This window comes from Pholcus phalangioides, unplaced genomic scaffold, assembly GCF_987345545.1.
Source record: "Pholcus phalangioides strain wild (caught in Gottingen) unplaced genomic scaffold, Ppha-v1.0 ptg000021l_1, whole genome shotgun sequence".
NCBI classification, from domain to species: Eukaryota; Metazoa; Arthropoda; class Arachnida; order Araneae; family Pholcidae; genus Pholcus; species Pholcus phalangioides.
This window is the reverse complement of record NW_028301614.1, coordinates 11,345,979-11,363,063: the sequence shown is the minus strand read 5'-3', so window position 1 is coordinate 11,363,063 and position 17,085 is coordinate 11,345,979. Positions and strand designations below refer to the sequence as shown.

Sequence of the window (17,085 nt, the reverse complement as noted above, 5' to 3'; positions counted from 1 at the left end):
ATTTCTTTGGAGCAAAGACTGGTTTTTTACCAAGAAAAATGGTCTTAAGTAATGTTTTTTCGAATTTTTCTAGACTTACTATCCCACATGGATCCCAATTTTCCGTATTTTTATAAAGGTAATGTTGTCGGCATTTACTACCATTGCTTTCCCACCGGAACATCTTTCACAGGCCGGATAGTACCTCTTGGCGGGCCGCATTTTGGCCGCGGGCCAAAGGTTGTGCACCCCTGCTCTATCAGTTGTAAGAGAAAACTTATAATTGAACGCGGAAGAGTTCTTACCATGTCAATCGCCATCTTCCTGAGGCTCACCATCTGCTTTTTGTTCAGGCTGGCGAATATATTACAGTTCGGATCTTGCAAGAGCTTGAATGAAACGGCAAGGGAATGATTCTCCAGAACAGACTCATCATTATACATGAGCGCTAGTTCGGAACCTATTGTTGAACGAGAGGAAAAAAAAACAATCCTTTGAAACGGCGAAAATGATTTCAATAAACATGTGTGCTGAACTCGGGAACAAAAAAGGAATTCTATGTTTCTAAAGTGCAATTTTCGGTGAGATATTTGAATGAAAAAAATGCATAAAAATTGGAAAAAAACAGCATAAATGAGGGGGGGGGGACCTTTTTACGTTAGTTTATGCTGTTCTTTTTCGCAATTTTTCTCCATTTTGTGAATTCATATATTTCAGGGAAAATCGCGTTTAGAAATGTAGAATTTCTTTTGTTAGCCTCAGAAGAGACAGGGCGAAAACGTTCACGTTCTGAGTTTCTGGACACACGGGGACTTTATAAAAAGTTAATTTTTTTATTTCTCATAACTATACAACCCCTTGCAATATGAATGACGTACCTGAACTCAACACGTTATTTGAATAATTTTTTTTAATTGGAAGGATGCCTCTAGGATGAATACCATCAGTTCAGCAGTAATTTGCGATTCGAAAGGTTAGCTATGCCCCCTGTGTAAATGGTTTCACCGTTTCATTTGGAACTCGTTGTAGTGCCGGCGGCGATAAGCTGTATTATCTGCAATCAGAGACACTGACCCGCACAATATTGACATGCACTGCATAAATATTGTTACACGAAAGCTGACAGAGGTTTGACATACTCACCATTTACTTTGACGCCTATCATTAACGAATTGATGCTGCCCGCGGCATTCGTTCTAGTGTTGTGGCTACGAAAGTTTTCGCGTATCAAATTTTTGTTTGGCTCGTATGCTACGATTGGGGGAATTCGTAGGTTTAGGAGTGCTGTGTTGAATTGTCTATAATTGTCACGTCTTTCGAGAGCCATTTTCCAGTAATATAATTAGCCACTTTGCTGTCGTGTGGGCTTCGTGCTGTACTCTTATCGTGAGGATGCATGTCCGAACCTCGTTGACGACACAGCGGTGGCTAGCTGAAGTTGGTTTTCTGTGATTTCCCAACTTCAAGGCATGAAGACGAGCCGGTCTCTCATTTGAAACAGTCTTTTCTCAGAGAGAAAAAAGGCACACTTTCAACACGATACTTACATGTCAGGTAAAATTAAAGCACATTTGTCATTTTCACTCAGAAATGAAAAGATGCTGCAAGAACACGAAATAATCACAACTCTCACGCCATTAATATGTTAGGGTCACACTTACATTCAGAACACATATTCTGGCATGTACCAATTCGTTAGAAATTCCGTAGAGGAATGTGTACGAGGTGCATGTACGGTTAAGTAGTAACACTAGTGAGAAAACTGACGTCGTCTCCTTGGTTTGTTTGCATAATGTGAAAAGTCTTCTCCACCTTCCAGCTTATTAGACATTTTTCTCACCGTTACCGTCAACTGTTGTGACAGAGCGCCGGGATATCAAGGGGTTACATCTCCTTTGTCATTGGTATCAGCAAGATCTTAACAAATGGCCGTTGAACCATACTCTTTTTTTATTATTAAAAGATTATGTAGGAAAATTTTTTTTTAAGAATAAGGAAAATTAGAAATATTTTCCACGTATTTCAATTTCTCTGAACGGGGAAGTTTTTTTTCCCCCACCATTAATTTGTGCTCTTTGGGATGACATCGGACTGCGTCGAGAAACTGCTTATTTGCTATCCTTGCTTCCAGTCTCACCATCACGCATTTGTTTTTTTTTCCCCATCTACACATCTCTCATCTTCCCTTGCTTAGTGGTGAATATATCTTTGTGCTTATTTCGCATTTTTTTGCTTCATTAATCAGTACTTTATTCATCTTAAATATTTTTTTTTTCTCCCAGAGAATTTTATTCAAATAATTTTCTTTACACTTTCCTAATCAAACAAATTTTGGACACGGCAAGACGCTGGCTTCAGCATAGGCAGAACGTGTGATGATTCGATGAGGTCATCATTATTTATATGGGAAATGTAAAAAGCGGGTTCAGGGATTTTCATACTTTACAGAAGTTGTCAGAGGTCACGTGGGTTGGCCGATTCAATTCGCCGTGCCAAGGGTTATAGGAAACTAGGTTACACCCCTCAATTATCCCCAATAAAGAAGGGGCGCAATTCCTGCACCCCATTCCCTTCCCTGCGAGGGGAAAAAATAGTCGTCAAGCGAGTGTCAGCACTCCTATGCTAATGCAATCATTGTACATGGTAAACGGGGCTGATATGGGTTTTGGCAGTAAATTCCTCAGGACAGGCCCAATGATTGCCTTAGCGATACCAGATCGGGTAACCTTATTGGGCGCGGTAGCCCAGGTCGATAAGATACTCGCTTAAAATACCAAAGGATGTTTAGGGGTGTTCGATACCCGGTTCGTCCTTGTCAGAAAACTTTCCTGACACAGGGGTACAACAGAAACGGCGACGTGACCGCAGAAAAAATTGCTATCGCAGGGAGTCCGCCATCGAGGGGTTAGCACACCAACCTTTCGATGAGTATAAAAAACAAGCCTACCGTTCGGAATCGGCAATAAATTGTAGGTCCCGGTCTCTAGTGTGCAGAAAATCACCTTATTAATTGGCAACAAAAAGGTGCATAAGTGTACATCTTACTTGAATGCATTGGTTCTGAGCTGCTTGATAAACAAAACCATTATTATAAATGCAAGGTATACAAAATAAGTATAATAATAAAACTTGAACATTTTTTTATGTCCGGTTCCTCATAGCTAGTGCCGAATTGCGTTATAATCAAACAATTCGCCTAGGTGAGAGATTCATTTTAGTTGTGGGGTATTTAGCAGGGCTATATGGTGTGGGCTGTTTCATCGCTTTGAAGTCGTGCGTGCCGCTTTGGCTCAGTGGGCGGGGTGTCGGAACTGCTGTGTGATGTCATGGCCCTGATATTTTTTTTTAGCAAACGAGAACAACACGGAAAACGTACTGTACTGAAGTGGCTTATTTTAGTTGCTAGGGAAATGATTTCCCGCATTACGTCAGCTGGTACCGACTTTGGCCAACACCATCTATAGCAGAAGGCCTCCGAGCTCAGCTCGTGACGTCATTTCTTTCTTTCTTTCAAACTGAGTACAGCTCAGGTCTATTGCCATGGTAAAGTTGCTACCTAGTGAGTTGTGCCAGAAGTTTAAGTGTGTGTACCTAACAGTCTGAGCGCGTATCTAGTGTTGTGTTTGATTTTTCAGTGCTGCCATCTATATTTCAGAAGTGAAGTGAGTGAAGTGCAATGACTGAATACTTGTACTGCTTGTAGACCTGTTGCTCTTTGTGGCGAGACTTTTTAACGGGAAGATCGGCTCGCATTTGGGCCTCGAAGTTGGGAACCACTCGTGACGGCACTGAAGAAGGTCATCTCACCTATAGCCATTGGATATAGCAGGCTCACGCATGCGCCATCTTTACCTTTTTTTGTAGCATATCCAATGGCTATAGGTGAGATGACCTTCTTCATTGACGTCACGAGCTTCTCGCGGAGGCCTTCTGCTATAAACGGTGTTGTTCCGGGACGTCATGAAACAGCCCTTATTGCATAGCCCTGGTTATTTGGGGGTCAGATTTATTTCAATTTAGAGCAATAAACAGATTAGGAAAATGTACTGTACAACCTTTATATGGGTTTTTTCCGATGCATCCCTCATCACAATATAAGAAAATTTCCTGTTTCATTCTCTACTTAACAGCGAATACAACTCATAAAATTTATGCTCCAATTACAGTTGATACTTCCCTATTATTGATACGAATGTTTATGAAAATCCCCGGAGTTCTAATTTTTTTGCACGTCATCCATTAAAAATGGCGAAATTACCTGCTCGAAGGGTAAATAACAATAATATTTTCACCTGCTTATGAAAATTCGAACAGGATTTTTCCTTTGATAATCAGCATTGAGTAAAGAGAAATACTTCACTGAGCTCATTTATTTTTATATCACCTGCAGAGGGATGCGAACAACGTTCACAAAGCGAATAAATTCATTGTTGCTACAGCGCGGTGAATATAGCGTATATACAAGAACTTATAATAATGATTGAACAGTGCAAATGGTAAAGTTGGACAGGGTTTGAAGAAATGAGAAAGTTTAAAAACCATTTCTCGCTTTTTATAAATTGATTTACACTAGATGACACCTAACCTGTCAAATGTTTCTGACGTAATATTACGTCGATTTTTCATGTGAGAAGATAAAAATATTTTTTACTCGAAATCTTCTTTTCCTTTTTTTTCTATGCTTGTCTTTGCGCAAAGGCTCGTACATTAGAATAATATCGTGGAGAGAGGATTTAAAAAATGACTAATGCGTTGTCAAATTGGAAATGATATCAAGTACGTAGAATATGCAAAGGCTAAGCTATTGAAATTTTGACAGGGCTTTAAAGCTATTAAAATTTTGAGAGGGCTCAAAAATATCTGGCCGGGGACTGAATTCAAGGCCAATATATATTGCTATAGGTATTATGGTGATAGGGAGTGGCATTTATTGAGTGGACTTGGGCTCATTGACCGGATACAAGTGTACGCCTATGATATATAATTCGGCACATTGTATAGTTATTTGCCCATTATTTTATACTTAATTACACTCAATATTCTTTTCCGACAAGATATTACACTTGAGGATTAATTTCTCATTTTTTATTTTTTATTTGATAACGATCCACGTCGCCGATTTATGCATGGTGCTAGAATCCAAATGCTCAGTTCAAGTGGAGGTAATTATATACAGGGGTGTTTTAGACCCGTGGGGTGTTCGTCGTCTTGAGCTTCATGTAAAAATTCTGGTATGTTCGGACGCATGCCAAAAAATACTGGGGGTTCTCGAGCATCCACGGCTCCGGAGCAACAGTTTTATCTACGAAGTTACACAAACAGTCCCTAAGTAGAAAGTTTTAGACTCACGTTAAAAAAAAAAATCGATGTTTGTTTCAGAACCAGAAACGAATGAGATGTCAAATACTTGTTTCTTGTAGGTAGCGAAAATCGCTACCTACTGTTATCACGAATATTCAGTCATAGACGTCCCAATCTCTATATACAGTAGCACATCGTCTTTATTATCGAATCACTAAAACCTGTTTGTGCAATTAATCTAAACCGGGGCCACACTCATGTCAAGGCTGGTCCGATAAGTTCCAAGTTACTAATCGGCAAGTAGTGTGACCGCTCCACCATTGGTAATGATTGTCAAATGTTGTTGGCTGGAAGGCTGGTCGAGTACTTTCCAGCTTTCAACCCAAGTCAAATCCGTCGCCTTCCTTCCCGATCTTCCAATCCGTCTGCCCACACATTGGTCGAAGAACGCCAACAATTACAACAAGCGTTGACATATTATTTCCTTGCAGAGTGTTCTGGAAGCAAATATTCACCAAGGAACATTGGGCCTAGATGGGCCATTGTGAAGCTAGATTATGCCATTTGCTACTTATTTACATCGAGGAAGAAAATATTGTAAGCAAATATTTGTGAATGACTATTGGGTCAGGCTAGACAAGAGTGCGACCCTTGCTTGTGACTAGAATATAATACATATATTTTTCCCAGTTTTCTCAAAAATCCTAGATTTCCACTTTTGGTGGATCATTGCATTAGGGAGGAAAAAATCAACAAACACATTTCACTGAAAGAAGGAGCAGGAACAACACATTGGAAAGGTTAATATGACGTTTCAGTCCTATTCAGAAAAATTGTCTTTAACCTACTTACTAGAATTTATGAGATACTGATTCGTCAACCCAGGATGATCGACATCATGTATGGCTGCGGAAAATAAGATGGTCAGGATTTCCAAGTCAGAAAACACGCTCTGAAAATAATCAAAGAAATGATTCACATCGATTTTGGTGAACGAAATTAGAACAATCATCAAAGATGAGCACACATTCAAGAATTTTTGCTATACAACAGCGTTTCTCAACCTTTCCGAGCACAAGGACTAGTGAAATGACTACTAAACCACACGTGCACTTCGTCCGCATTCCTCTGCGGAATCGCTAACGAATTGGTACATGTTGGAATGTGTGTGTACGTGTTGTGAACCTAACGTGATGTTTGCTACTGTGTAATGGTTGTTATGTGTGTAATGCTGCCATCTGCCATAAATTTCTCTAACTAGCGAAATGACTGAAAAATTCGACGAACAGTGACCGTAGGGTGACTATATATTCCTGCATTTTTGTCTATCCTAACGTTTTTCACCGCAGTTATTCTTTTTTTTTTTTAAACAAAAATTGTTTGAATTTGTAATGTGTTCACTAAAATCATGAATGAAGATAATTTTTAACACTTATTAATTATATTTTGGTAATTACAGCATTAGATATCATGCATATATCTCCACATATAATTTCTCATCTCATGTATTTGTTACAGTGAATGTGAAAAATCCAGTTATTGTACAAAATAACCGGTTATTATGCAGTTATTCACCTAGCATTTTGGTAAGTTTGATAAATTTCCCTAAATTAATCACTTTTACAAGAGATTATTCATAGTACTCAAACGTCATTGATAAATTTCTCTAAACTGATCACTTTTGCCGGTGATTATGCATAGTACCCAAGAGTCGTCGGTAAATTTAATTACTGAAAATAAATATCATTTTTACCGGCGATTATGCATAATACCTAAGCGTCGCGTGAACATGATAAATCATACTATATGATATATACATGATATTTCATACATGTATTGTTCCATATCGGGGTACGATTTTACGATCGTAAATTTGTTACATTACATCGGGGTTCGATTACATTCATCAATTACAATAAAATTCACTGATTACACTATAGTATTATGCGTAATCGCAAATAAAGGCGATAAATTTAAAGCATTTATTAAATTTGCCAACATCACTTGGTTGTTATGCACAGCCACCGATAAAACTGATAATGTTTACAGTATTTATAAAATTTACCAACGACGCTTGGGTATTATGCGCATTCGCCGGTAAAAGTGATAAATTTATCAAACTTACAAAGATGATTGGTAAGTATGCAAACTAACCAATTTATCACATTTACCGTAACATAACACATCGCTCATGTACCTCCCATATTTGTCATGTTCAACGTTTTTTTTCCGTGCACTAAATTTCAGTAGGCTACGATTTCGAGTAGCCTTTCATTCCCCTGCTCATTGCTAATTTTTCGGCAATTTCAGCAATAATTGGTTAGTTTGCCAACTTATACTTGATGACAATTGGCAGTGTCTCCTTAGAGTCACTCCTTATTTTAGCATCGGCAAGCCCAGATATTTTGTGAAATTGATTTCTCAATGGAAAACTATTCCCTGCCCCCATTACTTTGAACCCGCTGATAATCGGAATAAAGACCATTTCCCTTTGAAACAGGTAAGGGGTTTAGTGATTTCTGCTATGACGCTTAGAGGGTTAAGATCACAGTTTTAGGTATTTTTCTCAAGGATTTGTGGTTACGTAGTGGGGATGAACGTTTCCTTCGTGAAATAAATTTTTGTCAACCACGATTCGCGGTATCCCCAGCACTCAACAATTTCAGCTGTATTGTCATAAATTGCGTTTTTTGGGCTACAAATAGCATCATCCCGTAATTGAGATCATATACGTATTAAACAGGGTGTCCTGTAAGTCCTAATGCGACATTTATCTCATAAACCATTCGCCGTAGAGGTATGGGTTCCAGTTTAAAAAAATGCTCAAAATGTGTTCAGAGATCATTCCGTACCAGGTTTGAGAGTGAAAATACAGTGTGTCACAAAATAACATAGCTAAGTTTTCAAACGGTCCCCTGTCTTTTGACTTTCCAATTCGAAAGATGTTGCTCTCTGTCTCTCCGGAGGCCAACAAAAAACTTCATATTCTTAACTGCACCATTCGCTGAAATATTTGAATTCAAAATCAAGGAAAAGTTGTGAAAGAACATCATAAACTAACGAACAACGCTTCTTTCTCTCGGTTACGCTGTTCTTTCCCAACTTTTCTTCGATTTTTGAATTCGAATATCTCAATGAATATTGCACTGAGACACATGCAATTTATTTTGTTGGCCTCAGGAGAGATAGCGCAAGAACTTTCTAATTGAAAGTTCAGGGACAGGGAGACAGTATAAAATTTTTTATTTTTTATTTTGTGACACACTGTATTTTTTCTCTCAAAACTGGTACAGAGTGATTTCTGAACACATTTTGAGAATTTTTTAAACTGGAACCATACCTCTACGACGAACGATTGATGAGATATAAGCCGCATCAGGACTTACACGACACTGTATAAAAGGTAAGGGAGCTGCTCGGGTCAAAATATTGAGAACTATTGAACTATGGGGAAGGCTTGGCAGTGCCTGCCAAATCCTGGTGGATATGTTATGGCAAATGTGATAAATTGGTTACTTCACATATAACCGTCTATTATGCATACTTACCAATCGTCTTGATAAGTTTGATAAATTTATCACTTTAACCGGAGAAGCGTCATTGGTAAATTTGATAAATACTTGAAATTCATCGCCTTTATTTGCGATTATGCATAATACCCTAGTGACTAGTGTAATTGGTGAATAAATATAAAAAAAATTCCAAATGAGCCTAGTATGTGTGATGAATATATTCGGACTCTCTCTTCCGATATAACGCTAACATATTTTACGATCGCACGTACCCCCGATATAATGATACACTACATGTATGAATTTTGATGTATAGTACATCATATAGCATGATTTATCATGTTTACCAACGACGCCACGCTTGCGTATTATGCACACTCGCGTAAAAGTGATAATTTTTTTAGTACTTAATAAATTTACCAACGGCTGGGTTACATGCATAATCGTCGGTAAAAGTGATAAATTTTGGGAGATTTATCAAACTTACGAAACGATTATGCATAATAACCGGGTTTATCACGTTTACCGTAACAGATACATAATTTCAGATGCTCTTCACTGCAGAGCTGTGGCAGAGTTCCCCCCCCTCCCCTTTCCGATCCTACATGACTTATTTCTATCTCAATCGACTGAGGAGCTCTCCGAAGTGATTGAGATGCGACTCAGGGCAATATATGAGCAGTTAGCATCTGGACAAGTGCCCGGAACTTAATGGTTTAAAGCTTTTAGCTGAAAAATATCGGGAATCTGTACAGCTAATGGCATTAGCACCAACAGCAGGGAATTTGCAACGACATACAGTACTGAAAAACACCAAAAAAAAATAAAGCGAGTATTTAACTCGTTTTTAGGATGAAATTTGATTTGGGAAGTAACGAATTCGGTGCCCGGAGCATCACAGAATCAAGCTCCAAAAAATACACATTTTTCCGATAATTTATTTTATTATTTTTTTTTATGGAAGAAGTGAGCCTGGTGTTCGGGTTTCTACTATAGTTTATAACACTGGATGAGGAGGGGGACGACGACGAAAATAACGCGATTCCAGCTAGGAAAAAATCAGTGTAATTATTGGTATAGATAGATGGTGTGGATACACTCACATACACACAATTTTCCAGAATATCGCGGGATATAAAGAAAAAGGTCTAGAAAAATCTTAGAAGCTTTCTATCGCTGTAATGTATAGGCTACTATAAATTTTTTCTTCTCACGAAGCCTTACATTAGATTCTTCCCGGAAAATATTTTCCCCCACATCTTGAGCTTTTTCAATTTTCTCCCTTATATATTTCCTTTGAACGAAAGATATGAATTCTTCAATACGAAAAATTTCGGAATGTCCATAAATTTCTTTCTCATGATAAATGAATATTTGAATCTGAATATTTTATAGTGATTTTGAATAAGTTTTTATCCTCCCCAAAATCAATAGTCGGAGGCCAAGATCGAAATATGTAAATAGGGGTGTGAAGCCTCTGGTCCAAAATAAAACTTCATTCACGTTGGAATCGAAGATTATTAACTTTACATTTGTTTTATCGGGAGTGTTTTTAGTCGTAACCATGTTGGAATGGGATAACTGCTTATCACATGCCGAGTGACTTTGGTTTTCTTATAACATAATAATTAGGACTGGTCCGATTAATCGATTACTCGGGTCAGTAAATCGATCAATTGTTAATCGCAGTTAAAAATTTTAGTTGAATTAATCGGCTCGATGAACCAATTGAAATTTGATTAAAAATTTGAGTAAAAAGTTGGTAATTATTTCACGAAACCGATTAAAAAATTATTGTACCAAAATTTAATATTTTCGATAAGAGGTCATATTTAAGAACATTTGAATCAACATTTTGATACAATTTTTCGGCGTTGGAAAACACAAGTCCATTCAACGAAAAATTGTGATCATTTCAGTTTTAAATTGAGTTTGATGGGAGTTTTATGAGGCAAGACCAAAATTTATTGTCTCCATTATAGACGGTATTTTTTATTCTTGGAAGTATCTCCTCACAAGCATCATTTCAGAGGAGTTTGGAGGAAAACAAGTAACAGTATGAAATTAGTTTCAAAATCCGTGGCTAACCTAAAATAATCGATTAAAAAAACTCACAAGATCCAAATAAAGAAATTCCAGGTTTTAACAAAATATATGTTCTGCATACGGGTATTAAATTGCTTCGAGTGGCAGAATTAATTTCTTAGTCTATTCCTATACTTGTTTATAACTAGCGAATAGGTGCGTGAGATGAATAAATTAAATTTTTACAGTATCAATTAATATTATCTAGTCACGAAAAATATTCGATTAAAATTCGATTAATCGGACGATTAAAGGATTAAAAATGTATGATTAACCACGTAAAAATTTTAGTCAATTCCGAGCCCTAATAAAACCATTTAATAATATAAGTACCGTACACTGGGTAGACGTGGTGACTGGTGGGGCGACTTGGGTACATACTCCAATTTCTGAGTTTAGATGATGCCATATATCCACTGTAAAGGTGGTTCCCAGTCTAGCCACCAGAGTGAGCCCCTATGATTAAATTATCCCGACTACTTTTATCATAACCCATGTTTTAAGATTTCATAAAAACATCGCAAAACTTTGTTCAAAGTGCTTAGTGGTCACATCTTACGGTCTTTTGACAGCAGTTTGCTTCGGTAAATATACTTGTAGTTTTAAAACTTGCTATTTTCTGGATGATAATTAATCTAATCAAATCAATTTGTTAATTACTGGGTGTTTTATCAGTGAAAGGTTTAATATTTGCAGGATGCCTTGAAAACAATATAGTGTCATGCCCCACCTGCCCAGCAACCAACACCCCTAACCTAATATATGTAAAATATGTTTTTCTACTTCTTATACAGTATAAGTTATAAGAAGATAAGATACATCATGTTGTCTTCTTATCTATGGGAAGGTATCGACATGCCCCGTTTATTAACACCTATGAGTAGTGTGATTTTACAAAGTGCTTCTTTCTAATCCATTTTTATGTATAATTCTTAAAGAAAGGGAAAGTAAAACATGTTTTTTTTTCTAGAACTTCTGTTGACTTTATAGCGAAAGTGTTCTGATTTTCATTCATAAATGACTCGCTATAAACGGGTTCTTTTTATCTTTAACATTTGCCCTTCGACAATCACTTGCAAAATACTCGTAATAGCGAGATTCTCGTTAGAAGCCGTACTCGTTATAAAGGACTTTTGTACTGTATTTTATATTCGTTACAGGCACGCACAGATGTCACGATCGTTCTAGAAAATGTTAGGCTTTCGACCCTATAGAAATTACGCAGAAAATCAGATAAACTTTTAAATAAATTTAAAAGATTACCACCACATTTAAAGATTAACACCAAAACAGACATTTTTGACTAGGCAATTACATTGTGAGGATATAAAAAAATAATTCCCTATATTTTTATACAGTGGTGGAAGAAATTACAAGGCCAGGTGAAAAATTACAATTAAAAAAAGTAATCATCAGAATTTTTCCAAATATGATGATGACAATTAGAAATAATATCTTGAAAGCCTATTCAAAAAATTAGCAATACTTTTTCAGTAAGTTTTTTTCTTTCCCATCATCACAATGCAAATGGAAAAAAAAAAAAATATATATATATATATATATGTATATAAGGCCCATATAAGGCCACTTTTTTCCTACCATTCTCCTTTACTCGCGTCACTTACAGTATTTTAACGTGTATAAGGAACCCCCTTATTTTTCGGACTAAAAATTTGGAAAAAAGTTGAAAAGATATATCTTTTATTCTACCTATGTATGAGAAACGCCTTTTTATTTTTGGGACCGAATGTTTTGCAAAAAGGGGTTCCTTATACACGTTATAATACGGTATCTTATTTGCACATACTTTTGGCCAGGCATCATTCCTATAGAAATTTGTCGAATAATTCGACGTGGTTTTTTTTTCCGTCAAGCTCGATTTGTGAAGGTGGGAAGAGGCCAAAGGCTAGCTTCTATAGATAAAGGGGAGATACTCATGTTAAAAAAGTGTGTGGATTTATTTCTGGAGAAGTTGGATAGAATATTAATATGTGTAAGATACTGCTTAACTATTTCCTGGAGAACAGTGAATTTTATTCTGGGTATAAAAGGATAGTCGAGCCGTTTCCTTCAGCGGATTGACAGAGGAGAATAGCATTTATGCAAGATGTGAACAAAAGAAAATTTCTTCAGAGAAAATCAGTTTTAGAGCTCTCCTGGACCAGTAGAAATGTCGAAAATAAACGTTTTCACAATAAAACATCCGCATACCGTGCGCTCGAAAATAAAAGCTTTCCTGACTACTCTTTATGTGCACACACAGTGATCACTTGGATGATGATGAACGTTTTTTTCGCGAAATAAATTTTCTTTAACTGCGACGTTTGCCATTTATTTCCCTTTTTTTGGAAATTTCAGCAATAATTATCAAATTTGTCGAAAATAATTTTTTTGGTAACAATTAGCGGTATCCCATAAACAAGACTACGATTTCATGTATTTTTCTCGATGAAATGTTGTTAATCTCAGTCTGAAGGTATAGTTTTTCATTTGAACCTATAAGGATATTATTAATATCAGTTGCAAAAATTGAATGATTTTTTATTCAATTAGAATTAAATTATTAAGTTTGTCTATGAATCACCTGTCCTATCGTAGTGAGACACATGTAGCCCGAGAACCATAGGTTGAGAAACGCTGGTCTAAGGTATTTTTTTCATGGCTAGCAAATCTTTATTAATCTGCTGCAACTAATCCAAGCCAGAAAGACACTTGCTTTTACCTCGAGAGCAGGCATGAGTAGCAGAACATGTACAGACTGTGTGACGTCAGCCGCGTGACTGCTGTTGTGATATGGAACTCTGAGGTAGTGATCTTCCAAATTCAATAAGAAGTTCACTAAAGTCTTCGACGGTATCTTGAAAGTCTTGTTAAGCTCTCTGTCCTGTGAACGAAATACACAGAGAAAAAAGTAGAAGATGGTTTACGAGAAATCACAAAAAGAAGTAAATACAGAAGATTAAGCATGGTTGGTAAGAACCCTGAGTTCCCTTGAAATAGGACATGCGATTCATACGCAAATCTTGAAAATGAATTTTCTCGTTGGAGATCGATCTGGTATATCATATTGATCCACATTCGTCTAAATCAGTTGTTCTTATTTTTACCTTTTTTCCATCCCTCACCCGCAGTGCAATTCTACTCACCTTCCCTCATCCCTTTGGATAATTAGTTTTAAATTCGTTATTTTTTCTGTAATCAATTACGTTGATTATCTGAATGAATGAATGAATGAACACCAGAACTTTGCCACTGGACTTATCCCGTTGCCGAGATCTCTTCCAGCCCAGCTTCGTGGCAGAGTCTGGAACACTATTTTGTGTCAAAAAAATAAAGTAATTGGGTAAAGTTCTTGGGTTGTCACAACTGACTAGGATCTTTTAGGTATCCTCAGAGCCAAAAATCACAAGGATTAAATTCTAGGGATAGGCTGGGCCAGACATAACGAAAGTGGTAACTAATGACTCGTCCTTCTGAAATATGTCTCCTGAACATGTGCTTAACACAAGTTGCGATGTGAGGAGGAGCTCATCCTGCATCAAGATTTTTTTTAAGGGCACTCACGTGGTGAATAACTCTGTCCACCTACGGAAAATGTGATCAGACTTCCAGGTGTTAATTCTTCGAAGAAATGGGAACCAACCATAAATGATGCAGTAAAAATCCCCACCATACCGTAACCTTCTGCGAATTGCAAGAGAAACTCCCGATACAAGCGATTCCAAAGAAATTTCCTGTTGTATGCAATAAAATTTGATGTTTTTTTTTACACGTAGAGGAAAAATCATTGAGAACATACCTTGAAAATTTTATACGTCACAGCAGTGAGAGGTCGGTTATTCGAAAAATCTGCGATTTCGAAAATGTTGACTCCCCACGTGTTAATATCTTGGAGTAACTGCAATAAAAACCAAACAATGAATACAGATTAAAAGATGCATTTTAGTTATTATTATACTGGTCCCCATGATGTTTTTAATGTAAGGAAAAAAGTAGAAACCATATAAATTGGTCTACATCGAAAGCTCAAACTAGTAAAATGGGACAGTATTCAAACTCTTTAGCTGTAATATTTCTTGTATACTGAGTCATATTTGCATATACTGTACATACAGGGTGTTCTGTTAATGGACCGACAAACTCAGAGGGTTGCTAACATCAAGAGGGAAAAAAATTGCAATGAAACATGGTGTCGCAAACCATGTTGAGAGGGTGAAAATAGCGAAAAACGCATGCATAATCGCCCATTGCCATCTGTTCAACCGTAAATCAGATGCATATCAGTATATCATATTCCTCGTTCGTGTAGTCAGCCATCACGATACTCATTGAAACAGACAACTAACACGTACTTATTACCGCAATAGCGCTAATTATGCCGTCCGCAGCGCGTAATCCTACCCCAGCGCATGCGTTTCGCGACGCTGCTTATGTCAGATATGGTGAGCGAACGCATTCAGCGATAAACTGACACCCACCTTTCGTCCCCTCTGGACTCAGAGCTTGCATGCGTTTTTCGTGATTTTCACCCTCTCAACGGGGTTTGCGACACCATGTTCCATTGAAATTTTTGCTCCTCTCGATGCCTACTAACAATCCTCTGAGTTTGTCGGTCCATTAACAGAACACATGTATACGTGCAAATACATTGTGTGTATTGAAATACGTATTCTTTTGTTCGTTTTTATACACACAGAACATTAAAGAGTGAGACAAGATTGTTTAAAGTAGGGGATCTTAACCTTTTTCAGCCGCGACCCAAAATCAAGAAAAAGATTAGCTCTGCGACGCAGTTTGTTCTTCGAAATTAGCGAAACTTTAAATGAATCCGTGCGACAAATCTAGGAAGCCCCCCCCCCCCCCCGTGACTTAAGTTTGGGTCGTGACCCATAGCTTCAGAGTCCCTGGTTGTAAGTGGATTTGTACGACGCATTTCAGAAACACCAGGGAATCAAGTTCGGGTCGTGCCCCAGAGCTCCAAAAATCCTGGCTGTAAGTGAATTCGCACGACCTATCTCTGAAACCTCTGCGAATTAAGTGTGGGTTGATGTCCATAGCTCAAGAGCCCGTGGCTATTAGTGGATTTTAACGATAAAAGTCTCGGCAGCCCCTGCGACCCAAGTTTTGTCTACGACATATTGGTTAGGAACCTCTGGTTTAAGAGATTGCCATTCTTGAAAAAATCACCGATTTTACTATCGGCTAGATTGTTTTTAACATCGATCCTGTTATTTTTCCATTTGTAAGTTCTAGTACGTGTTTAAACCGTTGTCAAAATTTTCTGACACAGGGGGTACAACAGAAACGGCAACATGATCGCATAATAAGTTGCTACCGCAGGAAGTCCCCTATCGAGGGGTTAGCGCACCAAACTCTGGATGAGTATAAAACAAGCCTGCCTTTTGGAATCGGCAAATTGTAGGTCCCGGTCTAATTAGCCCTCGTGTGCAGAAAATGACAGTGTTGCTACAAAAACGGTTAAATGTTATTTGCCGCCTGGCAGTCGAGTGGTTAGGGAACTAGCTTCTCACTGTGAAGGTCTGGGTTCGAATCCCGGTTCGGGCATGGATGTTTACTAACACTAACAAATTCCCTGGACGGATCATGCTGATCCCTTGGGAATACCTGAGGATCACGTTATTCTATAAAAAAAAAAAAATGCTCTAACCGTTGCCACATCAGGTAAATTCCGTCTTTGCACAAAATGTATTCTAGTCAAATCACGTGCTCGTGAGAGATTACGCAGCACACAATTTTTTTTTAAAGTGAAGAACATCTAAGCCGTGAAATCTAATCCCGTAAGATTGCTGTTAATTTTCAGCGCATAAATTGATTCAAGTGGCTTTCATGATCACAACAAAGTTCACGAAAATAGCAGCGATTAAAACTAATAATAATATTTCTCTACATTTATTTATCTATTTATTGCACACAGCCTTTGTCTATTGCCATTGGGCAAGTTTAAATCTATCTAGATTAGTGAATTTTTCGAAATTTTCCTATTCAAGATAACGTGACGTATCGTGATCCAAACACCTCTTAACAATAAAAGCAGGCATCGTACCAAAAATTCAGATTAATTTTTTCAAAATTAAAATTATTTTATTTTACTCTCTCACCTTCATTGACGAGATATCTCGATTTCTTAAAATAGCCTTGTATTTTGGCAATGACACGTCCTGATACTTTGTAAAGCTGACTTCTCAAT

At 37.4% G+C, this 17,085-nt stretch overlaps 1 protein-coding gene across 3 annotated transcripts in view; it reads right to left on the bottom strand.

Annotated features, from left to right (window-relative positions):
* The window catches only part of LOC149070611 (3',5'-cyclic-AMP phosphodiesterase 4C-like), a 344,660-nt gene that overhangs the window by 18,261 nt on the left and 309,314 nt on the right, over window positions 1-17,085 (bottom strand). For all 3 annotated transcript variants that reach the window (XM_089249156.1, XM_089249154.1, XM_089249155.1), the window contains exons 8-11: window positions 14,677-14,775; window positions 13,600-13,761; window positions 6,133-6,232; window positions 285-439 (exon numbers count right to left, since the gene is read on the bottom strand). In XM_089249156.1, coding sequence (XP_089105282.1) covers window positions 285-439; window positions 6,133-6,232; window positions 13,600-13,761; window positions 14,677-14,775 — 516 coding nt within the window. The remainder of the gene's footprint in view (window positions 1-284; window positions 440-6,132; window positions 6,233-13,599; window positions 13,762-14,676; window positions 14,776-17,085) is intronic.